This window comes from Lissotriton vulgaris, chromosome 9, assembly GCF_964263255.1.
Source record: "Lissotriton vulgaris chromosome 9, aLisVul1.2, whole genome shotgun sequence".
Lineage (NCBI taxonomy): Eukaryota > Metazoa > Chordata > Amphibia > Caudata > Salamandridae > Lissotriton > Lissotriton vulgaris.
The window spans coordinates 851,108,912-851,127,394 of NC_141697.1; the positions used below are offsets into that span (position 1 = coordinate 851,108,912).

Genomic DNA, 18,483 nt, shown 5'->3' on the forward strand with positions numbered 1-18,483 from the left:
TCTGACACACCTGATGTAATTACCTCAACATAGGGTCCACTCTGATCTACTGGAACTGAAACAACTCCCTCCCTTTGTCCATGGCTGTCCTAGCAATCATTACTATTCATGTCCTCTTCCTCTGCGTAGTAGTCATCAGCATAGTACTGAGTCGTCCTACCAGAAGCTTGATTCTGCTGATCAAAACTATTCATCGAATTCTGAGGCGGAAAGAAACGTGCGTTTTGCGGGAACACACCGCGTCCCCTCCCTCTAGGAGCCTGTTGAATACCTCGACCTCTAGCACCAGGAGCACCGTTCGTGCGTTGTAACAAAACCGGACAGCTATTCTTAAAGTGACCCTCTTCCTTGCAATACGCGGACTGATTGGGTCCATACTGTAAACGTTGTTGAGGAAACTCGTTTCTTTGAGAGTTCCTCGAATACTGCTGAGGTTGTTGATAATCGCGCTGACTATTAGTACGCGGTGGATAAGCTTGCTGTAGGAGAACCTTAGACTTTAATTCTTTAGTCTTCTTATCCGCTTTCTCTAACTCATCCTTGCGCCTATTTTCATAGTACTGGGCCGTAGCTAAAATCTGTGCTGAGGTGGAAACAGCCCAAGCACTCTCAGAATCCTTCAACTTATTGCACAATTCGGGAAGTATGTTATGCACAAACTTGTCGACAAACAATCTCTGGCCACCCTCGGTAGCCATATCCTGACCACTATGGTCTACAAAGGTCTCTTCAAACCGCGTGAAAAAGTCGGACACAGTCTCATCTTTCTTCTGCTTACATGCAGACAACTTGTCCCAATTAACATGCAACTCGGGCATTAAAGTTTTCATATACGTAATAATCCTACCAGGTAGTTCAGCAATTAAAGGCTCAGGTTTAGCACCACCAACTTGTCTGTTATCTACAGAAGCAATATTAACCCATGTATCACCTAACTCCTGATCATGATCCGTATGACGAATCTTTCCCCATAAAGGCTGTGGAACCACATTTCCAAACAACATGTCTATATCAGCTAAGTTCATAATGCATGAGCTTACAGTCTGCGATAATTCCTTATAATACCCTGCAGGAGTTTTACGGGGGTCAGGTAGCGTCTGTTTGAGAGCCAAAACCTCTGTTCGTTTCCATGGAACGTGTACCCAAACGCGCTGAAAGTGAGCCGGTATAGCGGGATTAGCATTTGCATCCCCTTCCCTCCAAACTGGTGGAACCTCACGCATTGGATACTGTTGCGTCTTTTTCCTACCGTCGCGCCCAAGTAGGGACCGGCGCTCCGATACGACAATAGTGTCGCAACCGCTCTCTCAACATCGGGACCGACGATCATGACCTCTGAAAACTCGAACCGCACACGGCACAATTTAGGCGCATCGTATTCCAGGTCATTTTCCTTCAAATCCTCACACAGAAAAACACACATCTGCTCAAAAACATATCTCTGCTTCGATGCTTCCCATTGACGGAAGACTTCCACGATAGACTGTACATCATATCTTATAGGATCGACAATCCATTTATGCGCTAGACGATTCAGTAATTCTCTCTCTTGATAGTCAGGCAGTTGACTGCGCAACTGTCTACGTTCTGCGTTAGGGGTCGTATTAGGCGACCCAAAGAAAGGTGAGAAAAGACCAGTAACAGTGTTGGCCATTCTCTGTCGAACAGAGGGAGAAACTGACGGAAGGACAGGAGGAAAGACAGGGTGAGGTAGGGCAGAAGCGGAGGTAGTAGCAGAGGGAGTATTAGGAGAAGTAGTCGGTACAATAGGCGAAGTCGTAGAGAGCACAGGTGGAGCAGGTGTGATCGGTGGCCCTTGAGGAGGCGGCACCAGAAGATTAGGAGCAACCGCAAGAGGGGCTGGTGGCTGCGGCAGAACTAGCGGCTGCACGGCTGGGTGTTGTATAGCTAAAGGTTGCGGAGGTGCTGTAGCACTCCGTGCATAGGGCGGTGGTGAATTTAATACATGTGACATTAAAGGATCTCTCTCGGATTCTCGCGAATCGGGATGGAGAGGTGGCAAGACTGGATAACATTTATCTATCGCTAATTTCCTAATTCTATGCATTTGTTCGTTCTCCTGCTCTTCTTCATTATCCCTAAATGCAACAGCAGCTTGTACCATTGACATACCTCGTTTATTTTTCTTTGCTAATTTTATTTCTTTCTGTTTGGCTTCCTTGCGCCATAGGCGAAAAGAGTCAAACATTGCCGGCCGGGCTTTTTTCTTAAAAAGTTTAACCTCGAGATTATCTAAAACCTCTGCGTCAAAACTACCATATTGGGGCCATTTTAAAACACCATCTTTTCTGGTGTAATGGATCCATATTTCGTTATATGCAATGGGGCCTACACCGTGTTTCACATACAGTTCGTAGGTTGGAGTTCCAATCGGAGGAACCGGACACGAGTCCTCCAATCGGTAATCCCTACTACAACCAAGACAAAACAAATTTCCAAGTCTGCTAAGACCAGGCATCTTCGCTTACTAGTCTAGCTTCAAACTTCAAAGGATTATCGAAAACACGATAGTCTCGTGAAAACACGAGTCCTTCGGTTTTGGCACTTGCAAGTTCCAAACAAAAACCCAAGGACTGGGAGACGCTCCACTTATACTTAACTGAGGTATCGATGACGTCACCAGAAGACTCATCTATCATTTCGCTCTACCAAGGATCAAGGGTCCGAAACAGGGCGATAGTCAGGGCAGCAGTCCTTCGTAGCCATCGGGACGCGGGGAACCTCGCAGCAAAGACATTCGGACCACGTCGACATACAGGGGTCGATGAAGTGGGTGGCCTTCCTCCAGAATTTTCACACGAAGCTCCTCACGAACCTCTGGCTTGGACCGGTACCGCTGATACCACCCCACATGGGCGCCAACTGAAGTACCGGGTTTTTAAGAACCCAGCAGTGCCAGGGAGAACACCCAAAGACTTCGAGTTCTTCCTGTTTCAGACTACAGAAACACAGAGTCTTCTTGGTGAAGTCAAAGATCGTATTTATTGGCTGCATCCAGTAACAGGTATCCTAGAAGTACAACGGCATGTATGTTCTCAGGAGACTGCTCTCTTTAAAAAAACAGCTTTCTCTTTTATACATGATATTACGCTTTGGGCAAACATTCCTTATTTTACAGTTGACCATTCACATATTTTCAATACAAAGGAAAAGCAGAGTCATGATGACAAGCCCACATTTCAGCTCGTCCAGCCCGTAATAAAGTACCCGGCCTTGCCCAGTACTCTCATCAGATATCGACGGACCCCCAATAAAATCGGGCACCTCCTCCTCGTAAAGCAAGTCATAAAGAGAGAGACAAAGACAGGTGTGTGTAAGATCTAAACATGGTATGTGTGCGATGGAAGGTCTTTGATTGTTGTGCCCTGATACTAATCTCGCTCGGCCACTGGGAAAGGAACTGGCCGGACAGGTTTGGCTTCAGGCAGTGGAGTCAGCTTGCCCAGGTCATTGCGGAGTCAGCAAAGGTGTACGTGTCCTTCGGACTCGTCTTGGCTTCAGTCATTGCCTTATGTGAGGGCAATCACAAAATGGCTGCCGCTCACAAAATGGAACCCGAGGGTTCCGGATGGAAATGCTGACTTCAGGGTGACTTCGTCACTCGATCATGACGGAAAATGCTCGTGTGTACCGCACTCGCCATTTGCGGTTCGCTTATACCAAAATCGTCATGAATCGACGATGTTTATAACTCCATAATTTTCAGTACCACAGGTTGTTCCGGTTGAGCTATGTGAAAATTACAAAGACCAAGTGCTGCGCAAATGAATGATTCTAGTCAAACAGCATTTGGGCATGTTTTCCCATTCGGAGTGGCTGGATACATGTACTCACACACAGTATTTACCCACAAAACTTTTGCCATGGAATACCTGCCGAAAATTGTTCCACAAGGTTTGCTTCTCATAAAGGTTGAAAATGAGCGTTTTCAGTGCATTTCTGCCTTTTCTGTATGCAGAAGGTGGATTATGTTAGTAACATTTTATTGCAGCAACATCGTACCCAGTAGTCCTATATTTCCCTGGGTGCTTTTACAACACCCACACATTTCAGTCTTTGCTATGAAGACCAGGACAGGGGAGATATGATTATAACAACATCACTTTTGACTATTGAATCAGACGTCGTTAGGGTGCTGCGTTCTTAGTTCTTCACATTGCACTTGTTGCTTTGCCCAAGACACCTGCTAGGTTTCAAACATTGTATTTGGGGATTTGGAGAAGTGTGGCTCAATGGTTGGAGCGGCAGACCCTGATGCAGAGGTCTAGCCCAGGACCAGGGTTCAATTCCCCGCCTCGGCGGGTCTTGGGCTAAAAAATTCCCAGGCTAAAAAATTCCCAGGAGTGGATGCCTCACAGGGAAAGCCAGGATGGGTTCCACAGCGGTATTCGTACAAGCACCTTGAGACCCTTGTGGGTGAGTAGTGCGCTATACAAGTATCAATTTACATTTTTTTTTTTTTGCTTATGAGAGAAAGGCAGTGGACCAATTCGGATGTTTAACACCATAACTTGCCACTGTCCTTAAGACTCAGGCTCTTCTGTACTTTGGATTGACGAGAGAGTAAGACAGGCTTCCAATCAATCTTGTGTCATTTCTAATGGGGGGATGGCTGTTAGCGCATCATGGCAGCAGATTCTCCATTGTGGGTCATAAAGTCAGCATTCCTTCCTCACTGTAATTGAAATGTTAATGTTAAGGAGATAAATGTGGTTTAGGGAAACAATTCGTATTTGGAGCTTTGAGGCTCAGAACTGAACGGTCAATACTAGCAATGCATAAAGTGTAAATATGTGAAGTTTCTCAAAGATAAAGCTGGAAAAGTAGATGGTGATCAAAACCAGGTAAAGCAATCCTTTCCAAAATGAAGACTTCATCACTGAGCAAGCGTTTGAGTTGTTTGGGAGTAGGTTGAAATAACATTTTGATTTACAAAAATGGATCCACCAGCTATAAATGAAGTAAAAGGGTGAGAATGTTACCATCATTTTTCACGTTATATGTTTTTAAAACTATATTTTGAGCTTTTTAAAAGTAGTCAATTGTACATTTTATTAAGGTCAAAATAGTCAACTTAATGTTTTATTAGTAGATGTATTATGCTCAGGTTTTTAACATAAAAACTGTGTTGATATTTTAGGCTTTCATTAATCTCATTACTGGGACTAAAGTTTTAGGTTGTTGATATTGTAACCAAGAGCCAAATGGGATTGGATAGTACTAGACCTGTAGTACACTAACACACTTAATGATAACTTTTACTTCTGGTCATGTGTGGCTTCTCACCTTGTCCTTGGTGATGTGTGAGAGACTCATCTACTCCTATTTTTCTTAAATTTGGGTCTTTTATTCGTATGTTTTATTGGGGAAAACTAAAACGGTACATTTTAGTACTGATGGATCAGTGCCAGTAATCGTTAAGCTGGTTACTCGTTATTGCTCTTAGAGCTCTGTATAATCAACTCCCTCGGCTCTTGTGACTACCCCGTTAGATGTAACTATCTTGTAACCAGGCCCTCTAAAGTGTCTGGAAGGCAACATGAACACTCTGTACAGTTCACAACAAATAAGATGAAACATTATTGTTCAGTGAGGAGGTTTCTATAGTAGTCATTGCACATAAAGGACTAGTTTTAAAGATAATTAATGTAAATGATTGTATTGTGTATTTAAATGTAATTTCAAATTCATGTTTTTAGGCCTGGCATCGTGACAGCTTTAGTTGTCTCGCCAGTCTCACGTTTTCCAAACAAATCATATAAAAATACATAGGAACAAAGTTTTTGGGTCAGCTTTTCTTCAGCAATTGACCTTCAAAGCGTAATTCCCATTTTCCTTTCGCCAATCAGAGTATACAACATGGATCAGGCAGCCTGTCCACTTAACGTTCAGTGGCACAGCTGCCTTAAAATAAGCGCTCTTTAATGCCCGCGCTAAGTCCTTTATTTTTATATTCTTTATTTTTGCTGGGCTTTTTTGTTTGCATATGGCCCACTTTTGTAGAAAAAAAAATAATACATGCTTCCCACGGCAACACTAATTTATGTGGTGTTTGGGAGTAAAACAATCCCTAAACTCAAAGGGAAGAAGTCTTCAATAAGACAGGAATGGCTGAATTGAAATACTTTTGTCATTGAAGAATGGGGTAGAACTTGTCAGTGAAATACTCTTATTGTGCTCTGAGTGCTGGAAAAAAAACCTGAAGAATAACAAAAGGCCTTGACATTTTTTTAAAATATTTCTCTTTCATCCCTCTTTGGCTTTTATAGCTCACAGGAAATCATTTTAATGGCATATTTCACAATCTTTTATCGACTAAAATCTGCACACCAGGTCTGTCTGCTTGTTTCTATTTGCCTGTCATGCTCACTAATTGGAGAAACGCTGCATGATTCACCTTGTTAATTAGAGGGACTGGCACACAAAAACCCTTGGGGCAGGGCGAAACCAGAGCCTAGCACTGCCCTGAGAAAGCTGCAGCCTGTGAAGTTATTCTTCACATATACCTTCTGTTGGACTTGGCCCTTTCCCCCAAATGTTTCGCTTTTTGCCCCCTAATTTGAATGTCTCCCCCATGGTATTAAACATATAAGGACCATGTGTGGTAAGAGTTGCCCTGTTGTAAAATTAAATGTTGTTAAATGGTGTGCAGAAAATATTCCCCCATGTTAAAAATGCACCTGACTGAAATGTACTGTGTTTTTAAAATGGATTCCATGGCCCTGGGTTTCGCCACCTGACTGCTTTATGTCGGCGGTCTAGTTATTATTACCCAGCCACCCCTAGCTTTAGGAGGGAAGCCTGGCACCCAGGGTGCTCAACCCCTCCCCTTGAGCCAGTGTGAACCAGTTTTCCCCAACATTCCAGAAGGTTCTGGCACTGTGAGGGAGGAGGGTATAAGTAGGGGGAAATGCCACCGGAGAGTGAGACAGAGCCGGGACAGGGATGGGAGGGGACCTGCTGCAAGGAGTCACCGCCACATGGGCCTGTGAACTGGACCCTGCATCCATTCTACCCCCCCCCCCCCCCCTCCACTGTCCCCCAGGGCTTGCCAGCCCCACTTCAGGAGATCAAGGCTGTTGTGTGGGAGGAGGGCCACGCCGCAGTGGGGATGGTGCAAGCCTACCACCCTGCCTTGATGACGCCCCCACCACCGGCTGACCTGACCCAGTAGTGTGACTGCTCTGTCCCCCAGGGCCCATGACCAAGGAGAGCCCCTCTAGGTCCCTGACGCTGTGGGACCTTGAAATACGCCAGCGCTGAGGGAAAGAAGCCCCTGGAGGTGAGGAGTGAGCCCCTGGTGAGGTGTGCCTGCCCGACGCTGTGCTGAAAAATGATGTTCTGGGGAGGTTGGTGCCCCCAAGGAAGTTGTGGCCCTCTGGAGGCAGTGGGCTGGGAGGATTGCGCCCTGCTGGAGGAACTGTGCCCTTTGTGTCTCAGGGCCCTGGAAGTTGAGAAGCCCTGAGCGCTAGAAAATCGCAAAGCGCCCCCTGCCAGTGATAGCGCTGTGCCTGCTGTGTGGCCTGAGGAAGTTATTGACTAAATAGAGCTTACCCCTCGTTTTGGCGTGCTTTCGGATAAATAAATAATTAAATAAAGGGAGCCTACCCCTTATCGTGGCCTCGCGCTGTTTGGGAGCGCCGAAAATCACCGCCGCAGCCTGGCGCTGTGAGGAGACCTTCCCCCGCTGGGTTGTGCATCGTTGCGGCGACCCCCGGTGCCAGGAGGGGGCCGCCGAAGTGGAGAGAGGGCCGCGCTAGGCCCTGAAGCCGTCAGGGCCTGCGTCACGTGACGGGGGTGCCTGGCCGCGTCACTGGCCGCGCCCCCGCCTTTCCTGCCCTGCGATTGGGTTGTGGCCGCACCCCCCTGAGGGCTGTGCAGCGATTGGCTGCCGACCCGGCAGCCCCCCGGAGGAGCAGGAGGAGGCCTGCGGCCGCCTCGAGGAAGCGGCTGAGAAGTCCCGGGGCCCCGTGAGGGAGGAGGGGCCCGGGGGAAGGAGGGAAGACGGAGGAAGACCAGAGCGGGAGCCTACCCCGCCGGTCTGCGCCCGAGGATAGAAGTGGCGGAGGAGGCGGGGCCGGAGCACACTGTCTGTGCCAGCCCCGCCGTCACAAGAGAAGTGCCGCCGCCAGACCGGGAGCCTGAAGTGACATTGCAGGGCCCCCAGTGAGCTGAGGGGAGCCTCGCACATCGGCCCAGAGAAGCCCGGGCCCCCGCGAGGAAGAGGAGAAGCCCGGGTGAAGAGGGAGGAGGCCGCGAAGAGCGTCGGTGGGGCTCCCGGGAGAAGGAGAGCCCCGCGTGTGGAGAGAGAGACGGGCAGAGACTGCTTAGGCACAGCGTTGGTGCCTACACCGCCCACGCCCCATGAGGAGGAGCAGCTGCAGAGGGAGAGGGAGCGACGAGGCACAGGGACGGTGCCAGCCTCTCCCCCGTCCCTAGTGAGGGTCCAAGAGTTGGAGTTAAACCCTCCATCGGCCGTTCTGAAACCCCGGGCCCCAGTGAGGAAGAAGGGCCCGTGCAGCTGGCTGACGTCGTTGTGGGGCCTCCAGAAGTCGGGAGATCCCTGCCCCAGAACATCTGGAGCTACGGAGGAGGAGCCCCCAGCACTCGCAGGAATCCCGGTGAGTGGGGCCTTGATTAACCTGTGTGGGAGTCGGGGCACAGGGTCGGTGCTCGCCCCAGGACTAGTGCTCGCCCCTGGAAACTGTTTCTGGGCCTCGTTGGCCCTATTGGTCCCCTTTTAAGCCTCTAAACTGGGCCGGGACATTACTGAGGCCCTCCTGGACTGGTACAGGGACAAGTTAACCCCTGGCTAGGTGTTAGGCATTGCGGAGTGAAGGGCTGGGTAACTCAGCCTGTTTGTTAATGGCTTGTTTATCCTTGAGTCCTGCAATGTTTATTTGCCATGTTTATTTCTGATTAGGATGCTGGTTGCCCTATGGTAACGCAGCGTTTCATGTTACCTGTCCAGGTGTGATGCGCTTCTGCGCCTAGTGGTTATTGTCTGCTGATTATCCTGCTAAGAAGATTGTGCCAATGTCAGGCCTAAACCAGGGTGATATGGTATTTGGATGTCTTCCTAGTGAATTTCTTGCAGGGGCGGGCTTCCTGAAATGTATGGTGATGCCTAGTTGATTAACTGCTTACACCTGATGGTTGATGTTATGCTTTTGAGCCCCCCAGTACAGGTGCATGTGTCTTTTCTTACAGGTTGGCCCGGTGTGCCCCCTAGGCTGGCCTGACGAGTTATTCCAGGCCCCTGTTTATGCCCCGGGTTAATGAGCCAGCCGTGTTGATTCATTACAGGTGCTCCTGTCTAATATTAAATGTTGTGATACCCTGTTGTTTTCCCTTACAGGGGTGGGGTTGGCGTTATCACGCAGGGGGTATATGTATGCCAAGGTTGCATCTTACATTTTCAGCCACCCCCTAAGGAGGAGAGCCTGAGTTGGCCCCGCCAGATTGGCCCCAGGTCTAATGTTAACTTGATCACGTTCTTCTTTATTTCAGCTATGGACTTATGGACTCAACCCCTTCGTCCCATGTAAATAATCCCCTCTGATGTACTTGGCTCCGGCGCCAGTTGGCGCCTTGTTGTGATTACCCCTATTTTGTTCCTTTCTACCTTGCAGGTTGGAGATCACTAAACGTATTCTTTTTCCAACCGAAGGTGGTGTCATGACTCTTTTGTAGTGTGCCTGGTGTGTTGTTTGTGGTCACTGCGTGAGTGCTTCACATGTCCTCCGTAGTTTAGCCTGCCCGCTCTGCTCCATGCTACCCCCTTTTGGAGATTTGGTAACCCCATTTCTTACACCTTCCATTTTTTATTTGAAATGAATACATCATTCAGATTTCCTTGTGGAGTGCGAATACAAGAATTCACATTTTTGTAAGATGTAAATTACTTGTGATCAATAGAAAAGGGTTTGAGTGTCGTACTGTACTTATGAGACCGCCTAATTTGCTGCTTGTCAGTGTGTGCAATAAATAGATCGTCTCCAGAATGGCATTTGTAGCCCTTGATATGCTAGATTTGTAGAAGTATAGCTTTTTGAATGGGTAAAGTGTAGATTTTGAGGCTGCTTTTTTCCTCGGGAGTTACATTAAAACCGAAAGGGATTTGAAAACTAGGGTTCGCAGTGTTTTAGTTTACTTGCACTTCGGTGATCTTTATAATGTTAGGGGCCTCGAGTCAGCAATAAAATCTGACTAATCACTTTTATTCTTTCTGACCACGATACATTGAATGAGAAGGTCTGGGAAAGCTGCTGCTGCTTTGCCACCCCATCACCACATGATTTTGGCAATGTGATGAAAAGCGGCACAATAATAATCTTTCTGTCCTCATATAAGTAGATACAATAGCAAATCGAAACATAATTTTTTTAATTTTGAAATAATGCAGATCTCCTTACAGAAAATACACGCCTCTTGTTATAACGTTAGCCACAATTGAGTCCAGCGCATTTTTAGATCTGGCTATTTCCGACAATAACTGTTCATTTCTTCAAGATTCCACTGAACTTCATAAAATTTTATTTTAGAAGTGAGCTAATTTTGCAGGGCTCCTACTGGAAAGGTTCAATAGCGCAAATCTACCTGTCAGGTGACTGTTCATGCACTAACAAGTGTCCCTTACTTACTTTTTACTTCAACCATGAAGTGTTGGCAGCCATATTTGGACTCTGCTTCAGCCAAGTCCCACACAAAATGCAAAATATGCAAACAAAAAAACCAAGCATTGGCATAGCCAATAGGTCTCGCCTTTGGGACCTTATAAGTCCATGCAACAGTTGATGTTGCACCAAGGATATTGTGCTGCATAACTAAATACTTCTAAGGTCCCAAAAGCGAGACCTATTGGCTATTTTCATTTAGTAGGCACGGGAAGATTAAGTGATTTGCCCAGATTCACGGGATGTGAACGCGACCCCGAGGCTCCTACTTAGTTTTCCAGCACCGAAGTCGGGAGTATAGCCGTCAGACTACATTCTCTCACTGTTTCCATTCTTGACATTCCCAAGGCATGTTCGTTCAGCACTTGGAGCTGCAGATCGGAAGGCTAGGGGAATAAAGCAAGTTTATTTTAGTAATTGAGAATATTTTCTATGCGTGTTCATAAAATGAAAATTACATGTGTTTCCCATTTGAATTAGGTGAAAGGGAGAAAGAGGGTTCTAGTGTGCGACTGTTGGTGTAAATTGTTTTCTTCATTCAGGTGCTATGACAGGTCTCTACCGCTGCGTGGCTCCCTATTCAATCGGCAGTGCAAGCAAACAGTTGAGCGGATAAACCTTGACAAGCAAAGTCGAGCTAAGATTCCAAAGACAGAGCAAGTGTGAGCGAGCACCGAGGAGGCAGACGCTGTGCTTCCCAGGATGGGTCTTGCCATAGCAGTGACGCTTGCCCTGCTCCTATGGATCTCAGCACTGCTCCTCATTTCATCATGGAGAAAAATGTATAAAAGAAGCAACTTGCCCCCCGGGCCCACTCCTCTTCCTTTTATTGGAAACTTGCTTCAGATAAAGAGCGGTGAAATTGTGAGCTCTCTGATGAAGGTGAGTGAGTGATATTCAAGGCAGACTTTCTTCCAGAAAGTATATGCACTTAGAACATTTAAGAAACATTTGAGAAATGAACAGACGTTCAATGAAAATACAGTTTCTTAATTTCTTATTATGGAAGGGGGATACAATGTTATGTATCAGTCGTGCTTTAAAATGTTTTGTTGTATTTTTCCCACAGTTGTTTTTTTCCATTAATAAAAAATGTTTTATGGAATAGGGCAAACTGGTTTGAAGTAGTGCTGTTCGTGGACGAAGGAATCAAGCAAATATATTTTTCTATTCTACAAGTAAATACGAATTATGGCAAGCACTATTAGCGCATTTTCAATTGGAAAGCGTGACCCAATTAATGAAAATAAAGAATGAGGAACTATTTTGTTTGAGCAGATAGGAGTGTCTTGAAAATGTATTTGTGTGATATGGGTCGAGACTGCCCATAAGCTATTGAAGTTCATATTATTGAAAGAAGCTCTTATTAAATGCTATTGTTTTAATATTTTGGGGTGCTGCAAGCGAAACATTTTAAGAATTCTCAGACACACAGTGAGTCTCATAGGGGTTTTTAAAGTGTATGGGGCATATTATCAACAGGCAGCGATAATTATGCCTAAGTGCGCTTAAAACGATTTTAAATATCGCTGGCTATGGCTGGATTACATCGCCGAGTTAGCGCGTTACCATCAGCGCTTAACTCCAAAGCGGTAAAAAATTCAGCGATATCGGCAAAATGCCTGAATATCTCTGGGAATCAAGCAACGAAAAAGCAGCGATGGGGAAAGCCATGGTGGACTTATCCTGACAATCCACCTCCCATTGACAAGATGGCTAAGTCAGGTTTCAATCAGGCATTCAAATACCAGCGATAATCGCAGTTAGCGATACTTTATTATCTCCATGTGGGTCCGGGGCCGGATTGATAATAGAGGGAAGTTGCGTTAGCAACAGTTTTCATGTTATTTCAAAGAGGAGTGCCTACTTTGCATATCATTAGCGATAAATATCGCTGACATGCAAAGCGGCAGGATAAAAGGAAGCTATTGCAAGGATACTAGCGCTAACGCATGTTAGCGAGTCGTTGGTGATAGTGCGATAGGAAAATCACAGCTTTCCTGGTGATATGTGCTGGAAAAGCGGCAAAACTTTCCTTGATAATATTCCCCTTTATTTATTTTGTATTTATTTTGTTTACTCGCTCCGCACTTACCTGGGAGCAGAGGGGGTTCGGGCTAGCCGCGCTTCACTCGTGCTGCTCTCCTCGAGTGGGGCTCCGTCCGTGCGAGTCGAACCGCCTTCTTGGGAGTAGCAGACTAGCAGAGTGGCGGTCTAGTCTTCAGGACTCACGGGGGCACAAAAGCCGATGCTGGAACAAACGCGCAGCGGACGCGCCGGCGGCGCGCTAAAGGCAAGCCCGTCTGCGCCCATCCGCGCTAAGGACGCGCTCAGCGCCAGGCATGCTGCTCCTTCAGGGCCGGAATGGGGGCCTGTTGCAGAGGGAGATCCCAAACGGTACACCAGCAATGAACTTACTATTATTGGTGAGAGGGGATGTGATAGAGGGACTCTTTCGCTGTCCAACACAGCGTTCCCTGTATCGGACTTTCTGTGGGATGACACCTTAGTCAGTGGGCTTTTGAATGTAAGGTCTCTCCCTAAACACAGTGTTGATATTCAACTGGTATTGGAGACTCACGAACTTGACTTCCTGTGCATGACTGAAACCTGGATTGTGCCGGGGTGCAAAGTTGATGCTGGGAATGCCTGCCCGCCAGGGTTTAAAATGCGCCATATGCCCAGAACTAGTGGGAGGAGGGGCGGGGTGGGTGTGATTTTTAGAGACACAATTGACTTAAACGCCATCGACATTGAAGAGTGCAATGGCTGTGAATTACTTGGCTTTTCTCTCAAGAATTCACAGAGGACTGTACTAACGTGTATTATCTTCTATAGACCTCCAGGGGTCTTTATGCTAACCCAGCAGCAGGAGCTACTGGAATTGTTTTCCAATATGGCCGTCATTCCTAGCCATTTGGTGATCCTTGGGGACTTTTACCTGTGGCTGAATGGCTCTTTGAATGCAGGATTCCTTAATTTGATTTACTCGTGTGAGGCCCTTGGTCTCTCCCAGCGAATTTTACAGGCTTCCCATATAGGAGGTCATCAGCTGGATTTGATTTTCTCTGAGACTAACCTCATTACTGTTGGGGATGTGCTTTCTATGGCCTGGACGGACCACTCCCTGATTAAGTTTTTCGTAAAGGCAGGCACGCCTATAGCCGGGGCATCTGGTCAAGCAAGGGAGTATGTCAGCAGGGACTGGAAGTCCCTTGATCAGAAAAAAGGTGTGTCACCCATGTTCACGGTAGAGGAATGCTTCGCCCCCACCTCACAGGTTGAGGTGAATTACGATGCCCTCTGCTTGAAGATTACTTCGGCGCTGGACACCTCTGCTCCTCTTAAACATTATACGAGCAGGGGGAGACCCTCTGCACCCTGGTTTACAGACAGCCTCAAAAATTTGAGACTGGAATGTAAACAAGCAGAGAGAAGGTGGAGGCATGCATACCTGGACAGGGACAGGCTGGCTTGCAAAGCTAAGCGGGGGGATTACAAGAAGGAGATTCACAGAGCTAAGGCAGAGTACTTCTCAAGGGTGATTCTCGACGCCCCGAATAGCTCTCGTAGCATTTTTAATATTCTGAACAGTCTTATTAGTCCAGAGTGTGCCAAAAATAAATTCCCCCCTCTCAGGAACACTGTGAGAACCTAGCTAGGTTCTTCCAGGAGAAAATCAAATTGATTATTGATGACCTGGGGTGAAGAAGCATCAATCCTTTTTAGAAGCTGACTGTGGCAGCCAGTTGAATCCCGGGGCAGTTTGTGAACTGGGAGGAGCTGAGCCTCTTGCAGAATTTGTACAGCTGTCTGCAGAGGAATTCAGGTAAGTGGCCTTTGGAATTACATCTGGGTCTCCGCTCGACCCGCTCCCACTAAAAATCTGGAAGGAGTACGAGCTTGAGCTCTTCCCCACGCTTCGGCTGGTTTGTAACCAGTCGCTTGCGACGGGAGTGGTACCACCTCAGTGGAAACAAGCGGTGGTGACCCCATTACTGAAAAAGCCCACCCTTGATCCAAATTGCCTTAAGAACTTTAGGCCCATCTCGCTCCTACCCTATCCAGCAAAGATTGTAGAGCGGGTGGTGGCAGGCTCCCTCTCCAGACATCTTGAACAGCACAAGCTCCTGGAGGACGTTCAATTTGGCTTCCGTCCAGCCCATGGCACCGAGACGGCCCTTGTGACCGTGCTGGACGAGCTACGTTGGCGGGCAGACAGGGGACAGGCAGGGGTTTTGATCCTGCTTGACCTGTCTGCCGCCTTCGATACGGTGAACCATGACATTCTGCTGGATAGGCTGAGAGAGGTAGGAGTTGCAGGGAGTGCCCTTCGGGTGGTTTGAGTCCTTCCTTTAGGGCAGGAAACAAGCTGTGTCCCTTCCTCCCTTTCAATCCTCCTTCTCTAACATCTCGCATGGCGTCCCACAAGGCTCAGCAGTTAACCCACTACTTTTTTACATCTATATGAAGCCCTTGATAGCGGTCATCAAACAATTCAAGATCGAAATTGTTAACTACGCGGATGACACTCAGCTGATTCTGTCCTTGGAGGAAAATGAATCCACCTCCTTGGAGGAATTTCACAACTGCATTCGAGCCACAGCAGAGCGGTTGAAATCCAACTCTTAGCAATTCAACACAGGGAAGACCGAGGTGTTATACTGCCCAAGGCCCAGGATAGAGTCTCTTCTACCCAGCAACTTCTGGCCAAAGGACTTCTCGCCACCGGTCCAGCCAGTGAAGGTAGTACGGAATCTGGGTGTGATGTTTAACAGCGACCTCACCCTGGATGCACAGGTCTTTAAGGTGGCAGCTGGCTGCTTGACCATCATTCGCCTTTTGAGAAAAATCCTGCCTCTGTTACCACCCCCTGCTCGGATAGAGGTGGTGCGTTGCACTGTGCTCAGTAGGTTAGACTACTGCAATGCCTTGCTGCTGGGGTCCCCTAGCTATCTTATGGACAAACTCCAGAGACTCCAGTCTGCAGCTGCAAAATTAGCCCTAGGGTGGCCAACTAGATCTTCCTCCTCAGGGGCTCTGGCTCAGCTGCATTGGCTCCCAATGAGGCAGAGGGTGACATGTAAGTCCCTCTGTCTGACCTTTAAAAGCCCTTCACAGGTTAGGCCCTGCCTGCCTTCAAAGGAAGTTCTCATGGCATGTGCCGGCCCGCAATCTCCGCTCCTTCTCGGCTAGGTTGGCGACCGTGCCGAGGTTTAAGCGTTCCAGAGCAGGAGGTAGATCGTTCAGTGTGGCTGCGGCCAAGTGTTGGAACTCTCTTCCCACTGAACTTAGGCAGGTCACTGGCCTTCTTGCTTTAGAAAGGCAGTTAAAAACCTGGCTTTTCCCCCTCCTTTTCTAATCCTTAGCCAGTGATTGCTGCCCCTTCCTTTCTCTGTTGAGTCTGCCAGCACCATGACATGGGGTTGGTAGCAGCTTACAAGAAGCAAAGCCCCTACAGACTTCCACTGTATCAGCATTACTCACAAGCAGCAAACAGATGCGTGTCTGAAACACCCATAGCACCAGGAGGACATGGGACTGGAAAATACAGCACTAAATAACATTCATGCAACTTCACATACTATGACTAACCTTGGTGAATATCTCAAACAGGTTTGGATTCCTTGTTGCATGCAAGTTACTGTATCAGCATTACTCACAAGCAGCAAACAGATGCGTGTCTGAAACACCCATAGCACCAGGAGGACATGGGACTGGAAAATACAGCACTAAATAACATTCATGCAACTTCACATACTATGACTAACCTTGGTGAATATCTCAAACAGGTTTGGATTCCTTGTTGCATGCAAGTTGCATGAGATGCCATTGATCAAAGTCATATTTAGCCAGTTGGTATTTATTTTGTGTGCTTACTCATCATTTGCATATCCCCCCATATCTGAAATATTTCTGTTTAACATTGAGCATTACCTTAATTTGCGCTCCTCTCACTCATGGTCCATATATGTGCCTTTTACTTTTCACACTGTGGGCCAAGTTCTTCATACTGTCTGTTTCTGTGCCTCAAGCTCCTCATGTTATATGACATAAGCTCTTCACACTGTTTATGTGACTCAAGACCCTACAACTGCTTTTCATGTACCACATGCTCCTCACACAGTCTCTCCGAAGACGGAAAGTCCTCAGTTCAGACTTCTTCCTCACTTACAGCAGTGTCTTGCTGGCCTGTCCATGTATTTCAGGCCCTTTGCAGATTGAGCCAGGCACTTTGATAGGTGTCTGGTAAGGGAGAAGAGAACTCATTGAATTTTACTCCCACCCTCCACTCCTGATCATCGATGTTCTATGAAGAGCCATGGGTAGCCGTAAGGACTTTCTAAATAGGGCTATGCCTCAGTTTATGCAATAAAGAAGTGCTTCCTTATTTGGGGTGACCGAGGGCCCTGACACTCCACGAGTCCAGGACCTACTTCGTGATTTCTTTATTGTATTTTATGCATGTCACCTTTAGTCAATCCGGCTGGCACAACCATGAATGGAGACAGAGAGACAGTGACGGAGAGGAAGACAGAGACAGAGAGAAGAACAAAAGTGAAAGAAAGGCTAGGAAAGGTGGCGCGAGAGGCTCAGGGACAGACAAACGGAGAGAGAAAGAGAAAGATGCTGAAAGAAAATGCAGCAATAACTAGAGCAGAAAAGAGAAGCAGTGAGAAAGGTGGTGTGCGAGAGACCAACTGAGTGGAAATGTAAGAGAGCGAAAAAAGCATAGATAAATTGAGAAGAAGGGAAAGGAAGAAAGGCTACACTGACCCCGAGCTAGGGAAGGGCAAAAAAGGGATGGGACTCATAGACGCTGAGACAAGTAGCGAGAGTGAAAAAAAACAGGGAGGAAGAGAGAGAATGCAGAAAGGAGAAGATAGATTCAGAGAAAAGAGGCCAAAAGAGGGGCAGAGAGAGCCAGAGCTACTTGGTGAGTGAGTGTGAGATAAAAGAGTGAGCAAACAAGGCGGAAAGTTGAAGAGACAGACAGAGAGAGGTTTGTGTGTGTGGCAGGGGTGTCATGAGCGAGACTGGATACCAAAAGTAGGCATGGCAAAAATGTTTATACAAGCGAGATCCTTTCTTACTCCTTATCTCATTTCTCTCTTGTTTTCTATCTCTGTAAGTACTTGGGGAAGCTAGAGAAAGTGACAGAAGTGCTGGCTGCACCCACTACACTAAAAACCAACCTTTTAAGGTCGAGCCTAGCAGCTGAGCTAGGAGAAGGCTTCTTGGAATCACTTCAGACTTTCTACAAACTTGTGTGTGTGGTGTCCGATTTTCCACGAATGCTATTGGGCTTTGCGTGTGGCTTTCAAAAATGAAAGCACACAGTTGCCCAAAGGCGGGTGCATGTCCCACCTTTTCTGAAAATGTTTACTCCCACAGCGTTTAGCTGTCGGGAGCGAGCAGTGGTGTGCAGCATACCATCTGTTGTGGATCATGTTTCATTTCAAAACCTTGCAGCTTTCCTTACAAGGCGCATCCCCTCCACCCCGGCCAAGGGACAGACCCTACCGCCACAAGAGTGCGTGCTTCTTTTCCAGCACTCACATTCATGACAATAAGATACTAACAAGGTGCGTCCCCTCCACCCTGGCCAAGGGACAGACACAACCGCCACAAGAGTGCACGCTTCTTTTTCCAGCACTCGCATTTCATTTATGTCAGCACTCTCTTCCTGCACCGTTATCTTAGTATTAGTATGTTGTTGTCAAGAAATTTGCTGTACTCTGTATTTGTCTTTTTCAGTACCATCTTAAAAATTGACAGCACCTTT

General features: G+C 47.2%; 1 protein-coding gene across 1 annotated transcript in view; it reads left to right on the plus strand.

The window, feature by feature from the left end:
- The window catches only part of LOC147692356 (cytochrome P450 2G1-like), a 452,708-nt gene that overhangs the window by 23,856 nt on the left and 410,369 nt on the right, over window positions 1-18,483 (plus strand). Inside the window, exon 2 of the mRNA XM_086938582.1 lies at window positions 11,240-11,579. Coding sequence (XP_086794708.1) covers window positions 11,400-11,579 — 180 coding nt within the window. The 5' untranslated portion in view covers window positions 11,240-11,399. The remainder of the gene's footprint in view (window positions 1-11,239; window positions 11,580-18,483) is intronic.